The sequence below is a fragment of the Diabrotica undecimpunctata genome, chromosome 3, assembly GCF_040954645.1.
Source record: "Diabrotica undecimpunctata isolate CICGRU chromosome 3, icDiaUnde3, whole genome shotgun sequence".
Lineage (NCBI taxonomy): Eukaryota > Metazoa > Arthropoda > Insecta > Coleoptera > Chrysomelidae > Diabrotica > Diabrotica undecimpunctata.
The window spans coordinates 22,613,882-22,635,033 of NC_092805.1; the positions used below are offsets into that span (position 1 = coordinate 22,613,882).

At 33.2% G+C, this 21,152-nt stretch overlaps 1 protein-coding gene across 1 annotated transcript in view; it reads left to right on the forward strand.

The window, feature by feature from the left end:
- The first annotated feature begins 1,063 nt into the window (after window positions 1-1,063).
- CBP (sarcoplasmic calcium-binding protein) overlaps window positions 1,064-21,152 on the forward strand; it is a 68,979-nt gene continuing 48,890 nt past the window's right edge. The window contains exon 1 of the mRNA XM_072525527.1: window positions 1,064-1,325. Within this exon, the coding sequence (XP_072381628.1) occupies window positions 1,224-1,325 (102 nt within the window). The 5' untranslated portion in view covers window positions 1,064-1,223. The remainder of the gene's footprint in view (window positions 1,326-21,152) is intronic.

The following is a 21,152-nucleotide window of genomic DNA, read 5'->3' on the forward strand; positions in this document are numbered from 1 at the left end:
GTATGACTTTTTTAAGATTTTCTCTTGCCCTGTGGTATCACCGGGATTCTAAGACAGAATTAACGGAACAGCTCCGAATATCTCCATGTGGTTTAAAGTGAGCATCGAGTTCTGTAATCACAGTAATCACATGGTCAGTATAGAGTAAAATAACTTTCGAAAGTAATATATTTATGAAGTTTCACCCAGTATATTACTAGCTTCTTGGTCGTTCTTGAAAGAATTGTCATTTGAGATCATCTGTTTTCCTTGCTCGAACAGTTTCGAGAAGTTATTTTTATTAGGTACAAATATTTTTTAAAGGCGTTTTTATTATTTAAGCTTTCCTGCAAGTCCAGGATTTGAATAAGAAGTGTATATTCGGCTAATATTCATTGTTGCGTGGACTAATGGATGATCTGGACCCCCTAGCACATTATAAATGTTTATGCTTTTCATTATTCATCAGCTAAAAATAAGACATTAAGATTAACATAGATATAAACATGGAAAAAAGTGAAAAACAGTAATTAAGTATATTAAAATAATAAAAGTTTACGAAATTATACAAGAAATTATAAAATAATATTCAGAACAAGCTTTTCAAGTTAAACGTAGTTAAACGAGTTTTTATAACAATGCTAAAAATTGTTTCAAAATGTTTTGTCTTCACTTATTGTAACTGCTTCACTGCAATATACATTCAAGAAAATCCTTCCATTTGGATATTCTTTGCTTAATTATCTTCTTAATTTAGTTTTAAATATTGTTCACTTTATATTGTTTTAAACCCACTTCAAAAAAGCGTCGTCACGACGCTTATGGACTGCCCTTAAAGCCAGAAAACAGCATTACATCCAAACTAAAATAATATTAAATCAGATGTTACAAAAATAAAATTTGTTGTCCTATCAAATTATATATCGATATTAATTTTTAATTAAAGCCAATCTCCTAAATATTAATCAAATGGATTTTGCTACCAGTAAAAAAATTTGTGGTTCACGGCCAAATGCTAAAGTCTATATGCGCGCGCTACTACTTCGAGAGAAAGAACTAACAATCAAAGGACGTGACCGCGACCGGCAGGGTGATGGTAGCAGCCTATTTACCAATCTGTGTATAGACGCTAGAGAGAGAGACAACAGACAACATTATAGTAAACTGTTGGCGTGTAAACTGTAAACAGTAAACGAGTGACTGCTAGGCCCTTTATCAAACGGAACTTTATTATTGTTGCTAAAATGGCATTTTCGATATTTAGACAATGCGTGAAAACCGGTATAACAGTTACTAACAGAAGTGCCCTTATGGAGAGTGTTTTGAAGAACACGCTGAAGAATGTGGTAAGTCGATAAAAAAAGGTCAATAGTGTGTAGATATGTTTTCTAATTTGGTCGCAAATTTGATAAAGTCTTAACAATGAAAAAACATGTTAATTTAAACAGTTGTTACCGTTTTAAAATCCGTTATAACTCAAAAATGAATACAACTAATCGGTAGGTATACACGATTATATACACAGGATGGTTAAGGACTCTGTAATTTTCTATTAACTACTATAAATAGAATTAGTTTTGAATAAAAAGTATCTAATATAATATTAAAAGTACCTAACAAACATTATTATCGACTATAATACTTGTTACAAAAGTCTTTTTGGGGTAATTTCTAATAGATCGTATGATAAATAAATCTAAATTACGTACAGACCTTATTTTTTTTATACCAACGACAAAATCAACCCCTATCACTATATAGATCAAATTATAACTTGATTTCATCTACTAATTAGGGGATACACTTTATAGTTTATCAAAACATTTGCCTAAAAACCTTTCATATTGCAAGAATTTTTACTTTGATTAAAAAAAAAGAGTTAAAAGTATTTTTTTTAACATATTCATTCTTTTGCATGATTTTATTCATGTTTGGCTTCCTTCCATTCCTTTTTTTTTATCATATTCAATTCACGCAAATTCGTTTCAAATTCTACCTTTCTAAGGGTTGTTCTTGTTTTGTTTTGGTTTTGCTTTTCATACACACATTGTATTTTTATACACGTATTCATACATTGTCAATTAAAACCTCTAAGGCCTCAATGTGTATTATATTGCATCTGTCTCTCTATAATTTGTATTGGATTTTTGTCTGTATTTTTACTATATTTCCAAAGGAAACACATTCAGTTCTACAATGTTTTTTATTGATTTGTGTTTTTATATTAGCCACTCACGTATCCAACTATCTTCACGATAAATTCAGTTATTTATTACCTTCCTTTGATTCTCTTATTTTCATAAAAAACCTTACGTTTCTTCTGATTATTTGCTCATTATATAATTTTTTTCATTATCTTTTTGATCCTTTATTCCATCATAATTCCTAAATAGGTTTTGCTAAGAATTTTCTAATTTCTTGTCCATCAAATTGTATATTATGTTTATGATTTAATTTGTTATTTAATGTTGAATATATAAAAATTTAATATACCTAAAATATCTTTTTTGTATAATATCAAATATAAAATATCTTTTTTTTGAAAACGATGTCCAAAGAGGAAATCGAAACGTCAAATAAAAATTATAAAATGTAATTTTCATTACAATGAATTATATCCCATATAATCATAATATGTATTTAAATAAAATATCTGCATTATTTTATAACTTTTTATTCTCGTTTAAATCGTTTTCATTGGTTTTAACGGAATTTATACTAATCAGTAGGTACCTATATATATATAATAGCTTTCATCACTTATATTAGTTTATCTGCATGTCTCTTTGTTTGAAATTGTTCCAGATATTTTACCTTTTTTAATTTAACTATATATTCATAAATTTTCCAATTTCTGTTCCATTAATTATAACACGCTTAAGAATCCAAAATGTTTTTCATGATCATTGCCAAATTAACGCGATTCACACCCTCCCAAAGTTTCAAATTTCTCGACCATAAAAAATTTGTGTTTCACAACATTCTTAAGGGGTACACGTAAACTCATCACCAATTACCATAAATACCCTCGGACATAGTACAAACTCATCACCGCCATAAAAGTTGGGTTTTCAAAATAGACCCTAAGAGATTGGTAAACTGATCACTGGCCTATAAAATCCCAGCAAATTGCTAGTTTTTGGTAATTTTACAGAATAATCCAAATCCAGATGTCTTAAATGCAACTGCAATTTATTGGTTTTTATTTGGGAATTCCACAAAATTCTATTGATAGCTACCTAAAATCATGCGAAAAGAAAAATTTCTCTTTATTTGTCCTTGTTTCTTCAACATGGATAGTGAACTGCTAATTTATTACGTCCTGAGCCAACGCGGACAAAAAATGATGGTTATCAATAATTTCAAATTTCAATTGATTGCGAAAGACTCTAAAAAAATCGAATTTCCTTTTGTGGACTTTGGCCTTGGCCTTTGGCCTTTTGTGCGACGAAAGGGTGTAAGGCTAAATGTCATACAACTGGTGAGTAGAAATGTTATACCGTTTTTGTTTAGTTGTTTCGCACTGGTTTTCGCGAATAATCCTGATCAAACAGAAAAAAATCAGTGTATTCTCAAGTCTTAATAAAATTCATGTTGTTTAACGAACCGCGTAACTGACTGAAGAATACATACTAATATCTGATTCTGATGACTGAAATTCTAGATCATTCAGAACTAGAGAATAAATTTTTTTTCATAAAACTAAAAATAAAAAATTTTTCCATATGGTACCAACTTAATTGGACTCTTATATACATATACTGAAAAAGCGATAAACGCTTGTAGTCAACGCTGATCAGTTAGACTACAAACACAACTATATATTTGGGTGTGCAGCCGAAGATAAGACAAAGAAGTACTCTTTTTAAACTACCAAGCATTCGCAAATCTCTATTTGCATCATCAGGGTGCTACAATAAACAAAATTAGTACAAATTACAGAATAAAAATTATTTTGTATCTTACAATAATTGAGGTTAGTTGTCATGATGTTTATGAAATGAAATGAACAACTCATCTGACTCCTACAAATAATGGCCTAATGGCGAAAACTAACCAAAAAATGTAAAAATATTGCTTTTAAAAGCACTCTAATTGTGGGATCTTTGTACAAGTCATTGAAAGATAAAGTACAGGAAGCTGTACTTAAGCATTTTGATACATTCTGTCATAATAAATGCATTGCTGATTACTTCAAATTTAAAAATTTCCGCCAATGATGCCATAAAATTTAAAGCTTTGCACGTGTAAAAAATTAGGTTTCCTTCGACTTCAATGCACTAATAGCACACTCAAGTTTTTAGCTTTTCCTATTTTTCAGATATTTTATATTTACTAACTGTCCAAAATCGTGTATTATTTTCAAAATAGTCCAATAACGCCAAAACGGTAAGACTTAGACTGAATGTATGCTTAACAAATTATCTCGAGAATTCAATGAGAAATATAAAAATGCAATGAAAATCAAATAACGAAGTTGGGACTACTTCCGATATAAACAAAAATAGCACATATTGACAAATATTTTCATTTTAAAGTTCACTATCGACATCCTATGCAACTAAATTTTTAGATCTCAAAACCATTTAGATTGGCAGATACGTCTAATAGGCCACACCGTGAGACATATTAATATCTCAGTTAAATTTTAAAGCAACTTACTTAAAATAATTTATAAATTTATTAAATTATCACATAAACGAGAAGTATAACAGGTAAGAGGCAATCTTTCGCATTAGAAACCAGGCAAATAATTCCCGGTGATGAGTTTACCTATCTGCGGTGATGAGTTTACCAATCTCCAAAGGATGCCGGTGATCAGTTTACTATATCTCCGAGGGTCTAATAATTTTATGAGGGGCTATATAGTGATGAGTTCGTACACGTCCTTCTTAAGCAGTCCAAGAAGTTATAACTTACGGTTTTCTTTTGACTCATTAGGTTTATGGACGGATTTAATGAATACTTTATTAATTCCGCAAAGCTAATTTTATTCATCTCATTTCATTTATTGTTTTTTTAAATTTTTTATTAATAATGATTTTTTTAATCAAATTCGATTAAACCTTCTTTATTTTTTTTCTATATATTTTCACTGTTTCGCAATTACATTTACTAAAGTTGTCAGAGAAGAAAATGCCACCGGACATCTAAAAATCATACAAACAAGCTGAATTTTTCTGAGAATGTCAAATTTGAGACCCCAAAAAGACGCAAAAATGTTTGCTACTCCTACCCACGGACTTTCCCGTAAAGCTCCCCTTCGCAGAGGGGGGAAAATATCGTAAGATATAGAAAAAAATGTTTTAAACAGGTAATGTAGCTGAGATAATTTTGAATAAAAATGTTTTTTTAAAAATTTTTCTGTAGAATGAACCGTTCTCTCAAAAACAACGCTTGAAGCGGTCGGCGATTTTGAATTTCAGTTACGCGCGTGAAATACATTTTTTAAATAAAATTTGTATAAACTTGACGGTAAAAATTCGATATCTTTTATCAGATATCGAATGTGTCCTATCGACAAAAATCAAAATGCGTTTAAAAGGAGAAGTACAGCTTTCGTACACAATTTTTTCATTTTACCGCAAATAAAGTTAGTTTATACAGGGTGTTTCATTATGAATTGTCCATATAGTAACTGGAGAAACCTTAGCGCAAAATACGAAAATTTAACCTAAAACACATAAATAAAGTATTCCTCATGATCGAAATACATAGTGTTTATTAAAAATATTCTAAAATGATTTTAGCCCATTGTTTTAACACCTTCCAATATTATTTATTCACACTTGACGAATAGTTTATACATGTTAGGATACTTTAACTAGTGGGGAAAGATAGTTTTCCACTGTTATCAGAGTCGTGCTGTAGGGATAGATATGTCCGTTCCCCTCACAATCTACGCCACTGTCGTAATAATCATTTCAGCATGTTTTTTTGATTCTTCGTTACTTTTTACGTAAACAACATCCTTTTGTCTCAATGCGATAGAGTAAGTACTTGGTGTTCAAGTTATTTGCGTTTAAAGGTAATGTTTAAAATACATAATCTTTGTTTGCTTATTTTACATGAGTGTCTTTAGTCTTAGAGTTAATTTATTAATGTTTGTATTTTGAGAACGATTTCCGAAGTGGATAAACTTATTTTAAACTTCAATTGTGGCTTATTCCCATTAAAATAGTACTTACTTTAAGATGCCATAAGAAAATAGCTTCAGAATAATATCAATAAAATAAGATTATGTATTTTAAACATTATCTTTAAATGCAAGTAACTTGAAAACTACTTACACTATCGCATTCAGACAACAGGATAATATTTACATAAAAAGTATTACGACAGTGGCGTAGATTGTGAGGGGGAAAAAGGAAGTATCTATCCCTACAGCACGCCTCTGGTAATAGCGGAAAACTATCTTTTAAGACTAGTTAATGTATCCCAACATGTGTATACTGTTTGTCAAGTTTGAACAAAAAATATTGGAAGGCGTTAAAAGAATGGGCTAAAATCATTTTAGAATATTTGTCATAAAACACTCTATATATCGGCAAGGAAGACTATTTTATTTAAGGGTTTTATGTTGAATCTTCGTATTTTGTGCTGTTTGTCTAGTTACTATATGGACATTCCTTAACGAAACACCCGGTATTCTTCTTCTTCTTGCAGTACCGTCTCCTATCGGAGGTTGGCTACCATCGCAGCAATCTTTACTTTGTTGGCTGCAGCTCTGAACAACTGTATTGAACTGCACCCATACCACTCCCTTAAATTTCGCAACCAGGAAATCCTCCTACGTCCCACATTTTTTTTCCCGAGATTTTTCCTTGGATTATGAGTCTAAGCAGAGAGTACTTTTCTCCTCTCATTATGTGTCCTAGATATTCCAGTTTTTTCGTTTGTATGGTTTTTATGACTTCGCATTCCTTCCCCATCTTCAGCAGAACATCTTGATTTGTTACTCTTTCTGTCCATGGTATTTTCCACATTCTCCTGTAACACCACATCTCGAATGCCTCAATGTTTTTGATGTTTATCTTCTTCAGTGTCCAGGCTTCCATGCCGTACAGCAGAACGGAGAAAACATAGCACCTTAACATTCTCGTTCTTAAGTTTATATTATGTCCCGGCTGCATAGGAACTTTTTCATTTTGACAAACGATTGTCTCGCTATCTCTATTCGCCTCTTGATACCCTGTATACAGCTGTGAAATAAATAAATGTTGCGCGATTTATTTCCATTTCGTACGATTCTTAATAAAATTTATCACTTTCATTGACCGGTCACTATGGAATTTCCATAGTTAAAGCCCAATCTTCCAAACCTATACCATGAAATTTCGATTTCGAGTTTTGCCGACAAATATGAGGCATTTGAAATATGCCTACAAACGCTGAATTTAAACTTCCCACACAAACGTTCTAAACCGTTTAAAACTCTTTCTTTTTGATTGTACAAGTATGTTTTTCAAAACTGCACAATTTCAGCTACAAACTCCACCTAATGCCGTATTCGTGGAAGCATTTCCCGTGAGGTGAGATGGTTTGTAATGTAAAAAAGTTTAAATTAAGCGTTTTTAGGCATATTTCAAATGTATCATATTTGTTGCCAAAACTCGAAATCGAAATTTCCCCTTATAGGTTTTGAAGATTAGGCTCTAAAAATAGTAGTTCTATAGGGACCGGTCAATGGAAGAGATACATTTTATTGATTTCATGAGAGTTGTAAAATATGGAAAAAATCGCGCAACATTTATTTATTTAACAGCTTTATAGAAACTGATCTCATTTGTGGCAGAATGCAAAGCTTCACTCTTCACCTTTAAAACGCATTTTGATTTTTGTCGATACAGTCTGATTAAAAGATATCGAATTTTTACTATCTAGTTGATAAACAAAATCGACGGTCGCTTCAAGCATTGTTTCTTAGAGAACAATTCATTCTACACAAAAAGTGCTAATAAACGTTTTTGTTCAAAATGATCTCAGCTACATTTCTTCTTTGAAACATTTTTTTACGGCGTACAGATTGTTGGTAAATCAATGTTTCCCGTTTTCCCCATAAGAGGGAAGGTTTAGGGGGAAACCCGGTGGTACGAGTGGCAAACTTTTTTGCATCTTTTTGGGGACCCAAAATTGACATTCTCAGCAACATTCAGCTCATTCGTATCATTTTTAGAGGTCAAATCTCTGATAACTAGACTAATCATTAAAAGATACTTTTAAAACAAAACCATCCTAAATTGCTAGTACTTTATTGCAAATTATTTTCATTTTCGGCAAGGTTATACCTTGAGTAATAACCGTTTGTTTTCTACTTAAGGAGAGGCGTAGACCCTTATGTCCCTTACAGAAACATGCAATAAAAATAACAGTGTGCTAAATGTGGTGATATTGCAGTATAGTTTTTACGTATATTAATGATGCATCGAGTTCTTAACGCAAATAAATCAAGACGATAATTTGCTTATTTTGGTCATGTGCTGGGTCAGTTTGTTCCATCCACTCACCTCAGAAGCCCCATCTTAATGTATTTCATGATATCTGGTTCTTGGTATATTCTATAAAGTCTGAAGTTGTATAGTCTTCTCCATACTCCATTGTCATTCATTGCTCCATAGATTCTCCTTGGTACTTTTCTTTCGAAACATTCTAACATGTTTGCATTACTTTTTGTTAGTCTATGTCTCTGAACCACATGTTAGGACTGGGCGTATTATTGTTTTGTAGAGTTATACCTTCTTATTTCTCGATCTAATTGAGAATTTAAGAAGGATATTAAATCCAAAAGAGCGCTTGTTGGCCGTGCAAATTCTGCGGTTTGTCTCTGCGGCATTGCTCAATTTTTACGAAAGAAATAATTGTAGTCTGACTCGAAGGGACAATGTTTGTAATAAAAGTCAAAGGTTTTATCAAAAGTTTTATTTTGGTTTATCCATAAATCCGTCCGATTTATGAGGCTTTTGTTCCAGGTCTGTGAACTAGTATATTTTCACTCTAAGCAGGGATTTAAACTTTCAGGGATATAGAAACTTATTCATTATTCAGATGTCATTATTATTCTTTACCTTTCCCTTTATTTAATCGTTTTATATTTAAAACCATTCGATATGTTATATCTTCTATAATATTACAAACTGCTGTTCCGACCTACACCTACGGAACACACCAACTGTCATAAAAGGACATGATATGCTGTCATTGTTCTGCGGTGGGGAGTTAACCTACATTCATTGTACTGCATTATTCATATCAGAAATATACGATGTAATTTACAAGTTACAAGTACATTCATTATTTCATTTCAATCCTGAAGACATCACCCAAAATATATACAAAGTGTGTACGGACACAACAGTTGGCGACGAGGACGGAGCGAATTACGTTTATATTTTTTAAAAATTGTGCAAAACAACCTGGAAAATGCCAAATACTGTAGACATGCCGATTACCCCAAACCAAGGCGGACTAGCTGAGACGGTCCATCATACAGTACAGACCGTATTTTCCATAGAATCGTACGACGTATCAAAGAAATTCGATAGATGGCTGATGAGGTTGTAAAGTGCGTTTAAAGTATTCGGCATCCCACAGGGTAAGCAATCAGCTTACTTATTACATTATATGGGACCAGATGACATTACACACCTTCAGAGGTTGGAACTAGTCCTGAGCAGACTACACGAACATAATGTACGGGTAAATTTTGAAAAATGTCAATTTTTAACTAATTCAATCGAGTACTGTGGCTATGAGATCGATAAAACCGGTATACATAAAACGAAAGAGAAAGTGGATGCAATAGCAAATGCAAGAGCACCTACAAATAAAAAGGAAGTTAGAGCTTTTGTTGCTCTGTTAAACTATTATGGACGGTTTTTAAGAAATATAAGTCACATATTACATCCAATATATAATCTCCTTAAAGATGGTGTAACATTTAGGTGGAGTAGGGACTGCCAAAAAGCATTTGAGAGGGCAAAAGAAGAGATTCTCTCAGAAAGGGTTCTTGCTCATTTTGACCCAACTTTACCTCTAGTATTAGCTACAGATGCTAGTCCATATGCTGTGGGGGCAGTACTTTCCCACATCTACCCTGATGGAACCGAGCGCCCTATTCAATTTGCGTCCCATATGCTGAGTGAGGTACAACAAAAATATGCGCAAATTGACAAAGAGGCTTATGGTATAATTTATGGAGTAAAAAAATTCTACTATTATCTATTTGGCAGACCTTTTACATTACTGGTTGATAATCAACCACTAATACAAATCTTGTCACCTTCAAAAAGTTTGCCTACACTTACAACTACAAGAATGCAACATTATGCATTATTTTTGCAAAGTTTTCAATACAAGATAAAATACTAAAGCACATTTAAATGCAGATTCTTTATCTAGACTACCAGCAGCCAATATTTCAAATGTAATTTATGATGTTGCGGATAAATTCGAAATTATGCAAATTGAAACCCTACCCGTTACAGTAGAAGAAATGGCAAAAGCAACACAAACTGATAAACATTTACGTAACTTACTACAAGGACTAAAACGAGGCATAAAGATTGAACCTTCACAACGATTTTATATACCCCAAATAGAATTTACCGTACAGAGTGGTTGCATCTTACGGAACGACTGTGTTATAATACCAGGGAGCCTTCGAAAAAGAATATTACAGGAACTACATACTGCTCATTTTGGGGTAGTGAAGATGAAATCTCTTGCACGAAGCCACTGTTGGTGGCCAGGTATTACTAAAGACATTGAAATATTGTGCAAAAACTGTTCTGTTTGCAATGAACACAAAAATAACCCTAGTAAAGCACCAGTCCACCCATGGCAGACACCTACAGCACCATTTGAACGTGTCCATATAGATTTTGCAGGACCTTTTGTGAATAAATATTTTTTAATACTTGTGGATGCATATACTAGGTGGCCTGAAGTACATATAGTAAATGATATGACTAGTAAAACTGCAATAAATGTGCTAAGGACGATCTTCACAACTTTCGGGATTCCATTTTACTTAGTATCAGATAACGCCCAAACTTTTGTTTCATATGAATTCAAAAGATTTTTGAATGAAAATGGTGTTTTACATCAATTAAGTGCACCATATCATCCTGCTACAAACGGTTTAGCAGAGAGATATGTACAAACTGTCAAGCAATCTCTGCGTAACCTGAATTTTAGTACAGGTGATAAAGAGCTAAAGTTAAATAAGTTTCTATTTCAATATAGAATTACACCTAATACTACTACAGGTTTAAGTCCTTCAACCCTTATGTTTGGTAGAGTGATACGGTCAAGGTTAGATACTTTTAAACCAAAAGTTGTTTGTGACAAAGCTCAAGATGATAGTTACAGGGTTTTAAATGAGGGGGAAAGAGTGGAAGCTAGAGATTACATACATACAAACAAATGGAGATTTGGACGGGTAGTAGAAAAACTGGGAAAGCTGCACTATATAATCAAATTAGATGGTGGCCAGTATTGGAAACGACACATTGACCAGTTAAGAGCTATAGGGGAAAATACACCATTACAGTCTGAAAATAATGTTATGCCTTATGTGCCCACAGTTATAAATGAATATATCGAGAAACAAACAGCTGCTTGTGAGTCAACTCCAAATGGTGATAATACCAATATACCTGAGGTACAATCAGAACGAATGGATGCCAATAGATTATCTTCACCTAGTCAAGGTGATTCAAGTATCATTTCCTCGACTTGCTCAGATGTTCCTTTGCGCCGTTCCAAAAGAACTATAGTAGCACCAAAAAGGTCAGATTTATAATGGTATCATAGTATTACATTTTAGGGGGAGAAGAGTGTTATATCTTCTATAATATTACAAACTAATGTTCCGACCTACACCTACGGAACACACCAACTGTCATAAAAGGACATGATATGCTGTCATTGTTCTGCGGTGGGGAGTTAACCTACATTCATTGTACTGCATTATTCATATCAGAAATATACGATGTAATTTACAAGTTACAAGTACATTCATTATTTCATTTCAATCCTGAAGACATCACCCAAAATATATACAAAGTGTGTACGGACACAACACGATATTTAAAATTATCTCAAAGATAGTAACAATATTTTTATTTCTTAACTTGACTACAATTGAATTAAGTGCTGTTCATTCGATTATCATATGCAGGCATTAAATAGTTAACAAGAATATTCAATTGTGTTTATGAGACAGATACGACACCGCAAACTTGGTTTAAATTAACGTTTATAGTATTACCGAAAAAGATTAGTGCAAAACAGTACATTGAGTATTGTAGTATTAGTCTGATATGTCAGTTGTTTAAATTATTACTACTTAATTAAGATAATAGACTTCTGAAGAGATAAAAAATTTGAAAACACAATGAGAATAGAACTGAAACGCAATTTGGATTTAAAGACATACCTTCTTCTTAGGTACCTTCTTCTTAATTCATACCTTCTTCTTGGGTACCTTCTTAATTGGCAACAGTTTTTGCAAATTCTTCTTTTGGGTGTTTCTCATCAAATCTTTCGATCCCAATTTGGTATATTTTTAAGCCAGTCTTCGTCCTTGTCCACGTTTGCCCTGAATGTCTGTTGTTTCTCATTACATGCCCGCGATATGCAGTTTTTTTGCTTTTTTATGATTTCAATGAGCTCACATTTTCTGCTCATTTGGTGAATAACTTCCATGTTGATGATGTGGAAGTTAAAGGTATTCCAATGGGTAATATAGAAGCCGCTTTTCTGTACAGTTTCTTTTTCAGAGGGGTGGAGATCTAAAAGTCGACATTTATGCTTGCTTCATCATCATCATCAATCATTAAATTATCAATATTCATCATCATTCTCTCTTTACAACTCTACGTGGGTCTTAGCCTCCTCAAGAATTTCTCTCCAGTCGTCCCTATCCATCGCCTTTCTCCGCCAAGCACGTATTCCCATATTTCTCATGTCTTTATCGATGTTATCAAGGAACCTTGTTCTGGGTCTTCCTCTTTTTCTCTGACCAATAGGTCTATCAAGGAGCGTTTTTCTAGCTGCGTCAATTTGTTTCATCCGTATTACATGCCCTATCCACCTCAAACGTCCTATCTTAATATATTTTATGATATCTGGTTCTTGGTATATTCTATAAAGTTCGAAATTTTATCGTCTTCTCCACAGTAATGTTTTCATTACTTTTTGTTAGAGTTCAGGTCTCTGAACCACATGTTAGGTCTGGGCGATTTATTGTTTTGTAGAGTTATACCTTTGTATTTCTCGATCTAATTGAGGATTTAAGAAGGATATTAAACCCAAAATAGCACTTGGCTGTACAAATTCTGCAGTTTATCTCTGCGGTATTGTTCAATTTTTACAAAAGAAATAATTGTAGTATGACTCAAAGGGACAATGTTTGTAATAAAAGTCAACGGTTTTATCAAAAGTTTTATTTTGTTTCTTTTTCTGTGCCTTTGCCGTTTATCCATAAATTCGTCGGATTAAAGGTCGCGGCATATTATCGTGCACGTAGCGTTTCGGGCACGTAGCGTTTCCACTCCAGCAATTGGGCTGCGCGTTCACATTTTCATACATAGAACGTTTCAGTTTGGTTCGGTGAAGATATGATCTCGCCTTTCTCGACAAAAATTATGTGCAATTGCTCTTCTACTTAACGATGAAGAATGAAAAACTGTGTTAAAAAGAAGGTTTGAAGTACATCCAATGCTAAGAGAAAGGAAGAAGGAATGTGAATACTGGACTTAATACAGAGAATTAATTGATGACGATGAAAAATATTATAGATATTTTAGAATGAATAGGATTCAGTTTAAATATGTTTTAAATTTAATTTCACCTTCAGTTAAAAACAAAATACTACATTTAACGAAGCCATACATATCAAACTAAAAAGTATTTTTAAAAAGAAGAGGTTTACTTCCGTACAAAAGTTCTAATTGTTTATCACTTCCGTGATTAATTGTCACAAAGCAATAAAAATACATGCATAAATGACAAAATAGCCTCAAAATTTCTTTTTTTTAAATACTTTGTATAAAAATCAAACAAATACCTAAATAAACAAGAGGAAAACGACTGACATCTAATTCACCTTATCCTTACCAACCAGTTACGGCTCGTTACGTAGCCGTTGGCATCAGTAAACTATTGTTTTCAAATATACTGAACGGAAACGTTAAGTGTCTGAAACGCTATGTTCCGGACAGTGTGCGTTGTTCATATTTAGAACCATTTAAATTATATTTTTCGGAAACTAAACGATATGTGCTGGAAACGCAACGTGCACGATAATATGCCACGACCTTTATAAGGCAGGGATCATTTTCACTCTAAGCAGGGATTTAACCTGTCAGGAATATAGAAAATTATTCATATTCAGATGTCAAGATTGTTTACCTTTCCCTTTATTAAGCGTTTTATATTTAAAACCATTCGATATTTAAAATTATCTCTAAGCTCTAACTCTAGCTAAGATAGTAGCAATATTTTTATTTCTTAACTTAACTACAATTGAATTAAGTGCTGTTCATTTGATTATCATATGTGGTAATTAAATGGTTAACAAGAATATTCAATTGTGTTTATGAGACAGATACGACACCGCAAACTTGGTTTAAATCAACGTTTGTAGTATTACCGAAAAATATTAGTGCAAAACACTACATTGAAACAGTATCAAAATAGAGAGGGATTATATTATTTATAAATTTGTTAAATCTGTACCCAGAAAATATATTTAATGAAACCATAGATGATATAGATGGAGTATGTAAAACGAGGAAAATTGAATATTGTCAGGATGATACGGTGATCTTATGTAATAGTTATGAAAGTCTCCAAAGCCTAATTGTCTCGGATGACAGATTAGGTATAATATTAATAAAGAAATCATTGAAAGAAGAGAGACTATAGTATATTTAGATACAGCGATAATTGCTATAATCTATTTCTAATGAGTGTAGAGTAATAAAATCTCATGAAGTATTCAAAAGCGCTACAGGGTAATCCGTCAATAAATTCCGTCCGCATTGCAAAATTCTGTCGTTTCATAAAGAGCAGGTAGGTATCACCCTGTTTTAAGGGATTAGTCCATTGTTATCGACAGATAAACACTGAGCCAGAGGCGCGCTAGTGGGTTAATTGACAAAAGAATATGCATTCTTAAAAATCATATTAAAGGAAATAAAAATGTAATACAGCAGAACAGTGTTATTAAAAAAATATAAAATGTAACAATAAAATATATACGAACCGAAATCGGGAAATACTCACAAACACACACGAATGAACTTTACATATTGAAACACTTGTGGGGAGTTTAAATCAATTTATTCACAAAAACTACAAAAACTTTACTGGATACGTTATTACAATTCTACATCACTATAGTCTTCATCCGAAGAACTGTCATCATCCCCTGGTGTTATAATTATAGGGTCAACCACCTGATCGACCAAGTTGTCCAGTTCCCACATTTTATCTTCCTCTTTTAAAACATGCTGGATTGCTTTTTGCCAGTTTTCTGATGTGATTTCCATAATGGCTTGATCAAATAATACCTTGACATCTTTCATTTTAAATGTGGTATTGTGCCTTGCAACATATCTTTTAACTTGTGCCCATATAAGTTCTATGGGATTTAATTCGCAATGATATGGCGGTAGGCGTAGCACAGTTACTTTATACTTTTCTGCTACATCTTCTACGGCATATTTTATGAAGCGAGATTTATGTTGTTTTACTACGGCTAGTAGTTCCTTCATTATTGAATTCGTCTCAAACTGAATACCTTTATTTGACAGCCAGTTAATAATTTCTTGCTTTCTCCAAGCTGAAGTTGGTACCTTCTCTATGTGCCTTGAATGGTAGCTTGCATTATCCATAACCACGACCGAATCAGCTGGAAGAAATTTTAACATTTCCCCGAAGTAGTCTTCGAAGACATCCGAATTCATGTCCTCATGATAATCTCCCGTCCGACACGACTCAAAGCTTAACAAACCTTCTTTTAAAAATCCTTCTTCGCTTCCAATGTGAGCAATTATAAGCCTCTTCCCTTTTCCCGAAGGCACTTTAATACCCGTCGAAAGGCCTTCTATGAAAGCTTGGCGAGCACTTGTTACATTTTTATCTTGCCACATTTTTTGGACTATATAACCTTCGTTTATCCACGTCTCATCAAGATAAAAAATTTTCTTGTGCTCTCTGCGGTACTGTTTTATAGTTCTCAAATATTTGCTTCTCCAGCAAATGATTTCATCACTTTCCAGTAATAGTGCCTTTCGATTGTGCTTTTCCCAGGAAAAATTCATACTTTTTAAAGTTTTCCATAAAAGTTTTCTGGATATCAAAGGAATATCGTTATCTTGGCTTATCTCCATTAGTATTTTGTCAAGGGTGGGTATTTCCTTTTTAAAATAAAACGAATGAACTTTTCTTCGAATGTCACGTTTGGTGTCTTCACCTAAGATTTTTATTGGTCTTCCTGATTTTCTCTTGCATGGACTTAACTGGCCTGATATCTTTCTTTCTCGCAATAATTTAAAAATCGTGGACTGTCCAATTCCAGTCATTCGGGCACATCGCTCAACACTTTCTTGCACAGACAAACTAGGGTGATCGTGTTTTATGCAATCATATACATTTAAAATTATAACTTTTTCACTAACAGATAGCGGAGAATTTTTTACACCTCTTTTCTTTGGAGTAAATGTCGCCATTTTATAACTTTTTCACTATTTCTATATCACAATATTACTGTACGTTTAATTGGTGTAGTAACAATTACTAACTCGAATGTCGAATGATAATAATAAAATAAAAGAGGGATTATAATGAAAGTGTAAGTAAAACCTCATTACGCGTTATTAGTCTTCATGTTGATTTATTTTAGTTCTTAGTAATATTAGGAGGTGCGTCATACCCTTATCAGTTTCTTCTAATGCTTTTATTCGTTCAGTAAGGAAGTGAATTTGTTTTTATAAATAAAAATGTAATTAGCTTTAATGACCATATAATGGAATACGAGTTTGAAGAATAAGTTAATCGAAATATTAAATAAAATTGGTTATCACAAAATATCCAAAATATGATATTTTGAGGTACATCAATTTTTGACGACGAAGTTGACATCCGTCCATTTGCCTACGCCCATGACGACACCGAAATTCAGGCAAATTTTATGACACTTCATGATTTATTACTCTACACTCATTTGAAACCAATTATAGCTGAAACCATTTTTTTGACATTACGAACCATCTAACGAAGAACCAATTATATATTATAGGCCAATTAATGAGCCAGGACAACACATATTAAGTGTTAAAACTAATAATTCAGGGAAAATACCTGGAAGAAGAAAAATATCCTAGTTAAAGAGTCTAAGTATATGGTTTCAAACAAATGCTATAAAGATTTTCCGCGTCGCTACAAATAAAATAAGAACAAAGCTTTTGTTTTTCTAAATATTGCCAGTTGTCCGCAGTCAAAGGAAACCAACAGCACACACACAAATATTGCCAGTTTTAACAACTTTAGATCGTTCAATTTTCTTATATATCTCAATAAACATGTAATAACATTTCTTTAGCGTGTTAAATGTTCGATAAATGTTTTTTGTTGTTTTTTTAATACACTGGGGTGCAAAATTAACCGGACATTGAAATCTGCAAAAAAACAAAAATTTTTTTTTTTTTAAATATAAATATTTTTTATGGAAAACGATATTTAGTAGAGTGTACTACCTCCATGAGCCCTAATTACGGCTCTCATTTGAGAGATTTGCTCCCATTCGTCACGAACTGCTTGCTCTAAATCATTCATGGTTTTAAACCCACCATGTTTACGTCGAATACGTCGTTAGAGAATATCCCATGCATAGTCTGTTGGATTTAGGTCTGCACTCCTTGGGGGCCATGGTAATAAACGAATCTTAACTTCATCCAAATAATCCCGTGTTATTCTTACGATGTGAGTACGAGCATTATCTTGCATCAGAAAGTTTTCTCCAACAAATGGGTCAAATGACACTACATGTTCTTCCAAACATTGCTGAATATACCGTTGAGCGTTCAAATTGCCCACTTGAGTTGTAACAAGTACTGTATAAGCCTCTAGGAAAATGCCTGCCCACACCATTCTACCAACTCCACCAAATTGAACTCTCGGAGTAAAACAACATTGCTGATAACGTTCACCAGCTCTTTTCTATATCCTAGACCGCCCATCTGATGAGTATCTGTTAAATCTTGATTCATCTGTGAAAAGCACAGCACTCCAATCGTCAAGACCCCAATTAAGATGTTCGCGAGCGAGGTGTAAACGTTGCCTCCGATGATCTGCTGTTAATAAAGGTCCCGTGACAGGTATTCTGGACCTTAATCCATATTCATTTAAGCGTCTTCGAACGGTTTAAACTGAAACTGTGTTTCTATGGACATCGTTTAATCGTTGAACAAGTACTAGTGCTGATCTTCAACTTGACTTGTGGTTCTTCGTCTACCTTGACCTGCCCTCCTGGTGTATTGTCCTATTTCCCGAAATCTTTGTATTGCATCAAACACTGTACTTCGAGAAATTCCTAAAGCATTTGTGATGTAACGAATGCTCCGTCTATCATCCTGTAAAGCAACAGCTTGTGCTACTTCTTCTGGTGTCATAATTTTTTTAATGCAAGTTTTAAACAAGAGACAATACAAAAACCTACAGCCGAACTTATAATTAGGTACAGTACCACAATAAAGTTAAATTAATACTAAACCACTATTTCACATCAATAAAAAAACGTATCTATAAAAGTGTTGTTGATTGCACAAAACATCTAAACAGGTTCAAATTAGAAAAAACGTTATCACTAATAAGGCATAAAATACAATTCAAACAAATTAAGCAAGTTTTGATCTAAACACCAACAAAAAACAAAAAAGTCCGAGTATCCGGTTAATTTTGTACCCCAGTGTATCTTCACTACTTGATCTTGCAATAATTACAGTATTATTTGGGCCTAAAAATTGTTAGTGTTCTTCAATATATATTTTTTAATTTACTCCAACTCAGCAAACATTTTTCATACGTATAAAATGTTCAAAACATAGTTCTCTTCCTAAATACACAATAAATACAACTATACAATCGTTAAATATGTTTTTTTATTCTAATTTTTTGCTACTGCATTCAAATGAGTTGAGGTCGGTTCCATGTTGTCAAAATTCGTATTGCTATAAATACTTTTCAAGATGGTTAAACGCAAGGTCAACTGTATGTCCCCTGTAGGTTATCGGCATATTAATTTAAATTTGTTCTCCAATCTGGTTTTTATTGCTGATATTATACAATATAAAAGGGTGAACACTTGTTTTAAAGAAAATTTGTAATCATGAACTAAAAATAATTTTTTCAAATCTGTTAACTTTCTTCACAAACTGTTGGAAATCATAAGTAAAAAAGTTTATTCAGAAACAAATATAAACTTTGTCTTTTAAAATTTTTATGTAGTTATATTGTCTTCTTTTCTTCAACGTTGCTTCTTATTCTGTTTGATTATTATCCCGTAGGATTTACTTCTTCCTCTTGGTGACTTATCATCATCATCAGTGGCGTTACAGCTCTTTATGAGCCAAAGCCTTCTTCAGAACAATCCTCCATTCGCCCCTGTTTCTGGCAACTCTTCTCCATGCTCTAATTCCGATAGACTTCAAATCATTTTCTAGGTTGTCTTGGTACCTAAGTCTCGGTCTTCCTCTTCTTCGTTGTCCGATCGGCCCTCTTCGGTCAAAAACTTTTCTGACTATGGCATCTTCCTCTCGTCTGATTACATGACCTATCCATCTGAGGCGTGCTACCTTAATGAATTTTACAACGTCAGGTTCTCCAAATCTTCTATACAACTCAAAATTCTAACACATGTGCCACAAACCTTGTTTTTTTATGCCTCCATATATTCGTCTTAGTATTTTTCGCTCAAAACGTTTGAGCAATTCTTGGTCATTCTGTGTTAGTATTCAAGTTTCTGAACCATATGTTAGCACTGGTCTTATTAGTGTTTTGTATACATAGTAACACTTATTGGCGAGTATAACGAGTTGCGATATAAGCGAGCTTATAACCATAGTAACAATTATACTTATTATTCTTCCTTTGATTTCTTCACTGACGTTGTTATCTTTGGTTAGCAGCGACCCTAAGTATATGAAGGTGTCAACACCTTCCAGTTCTAGGTCATCAATTATTATTCGTGTAGGTGTCGGGTTGCTTGACCTAGTGCAACACATATATTTGGTCTTTTGAACATTTATATTTAGTCCCATTCTGTGTGCAGATGCTCTTAACGACCGAAATGCTTCAGTCAGAGATTCTGTGGACCTACCTATGATGTCTATATCATCTGCGTATCCGACAATTTGTACTGATTTGTTAAAGATAGTACCATTCGTAGTAATCTGCGACTCTCGAATTATTTTTTCTAATGCCAGGTTAAATAAGAGACACGATAGTCCATCACCCTGTCTTAGTCCATTTTTGCAATGGAAGGGTCTTGAAAGATCGTTTTGGATTTTTACCATGCTCTCTGCACCTCTGAGTGTAAGTTCAGTTAACCGGACAAGATCAAACGGAATGCGAAATTCTACCATAGCAAGTAGAAGTTTATTTCTATTAACGGAGTCATATGCGGCTTTGAAAACAAATATGTGGTGGGTGTCGATGCCGGACTCTAGGGTTTTTTCAAGGATCTGCCTCACTGTAAATATCTGGTCCGTTGTTGATTTTGTTGACGGAAACCGCATTGATATCCTCCCACTATTTGTTCGGCGTAGGGGAGGAGTCTTTTGTACAAAACTCTTGGTGACTTACATTGGGCAATTCCATTCTGTTTTCTGCCCTTCTACTAATGTAGCTACCATTCTTCCTTTTTATCCTGTATCCACCCATTTATTTCTGATTTCATTACTCCTTGTTTTGTCTATTAATGTATTTCCTGTCATTCTTTTTAGAATTGTTATTTCATTTGTTTCTTACACGTTTTTCTTTCTGTTTATCTTGTATTTTTTTTCAGAATATTGTTGTCATTTTATAAATTGATATCAAGACATTTAAATTTACATTTTAATTTCAAGTTTAAACCTTTTTGATTCTTTTTTCATGACTAGACTTTT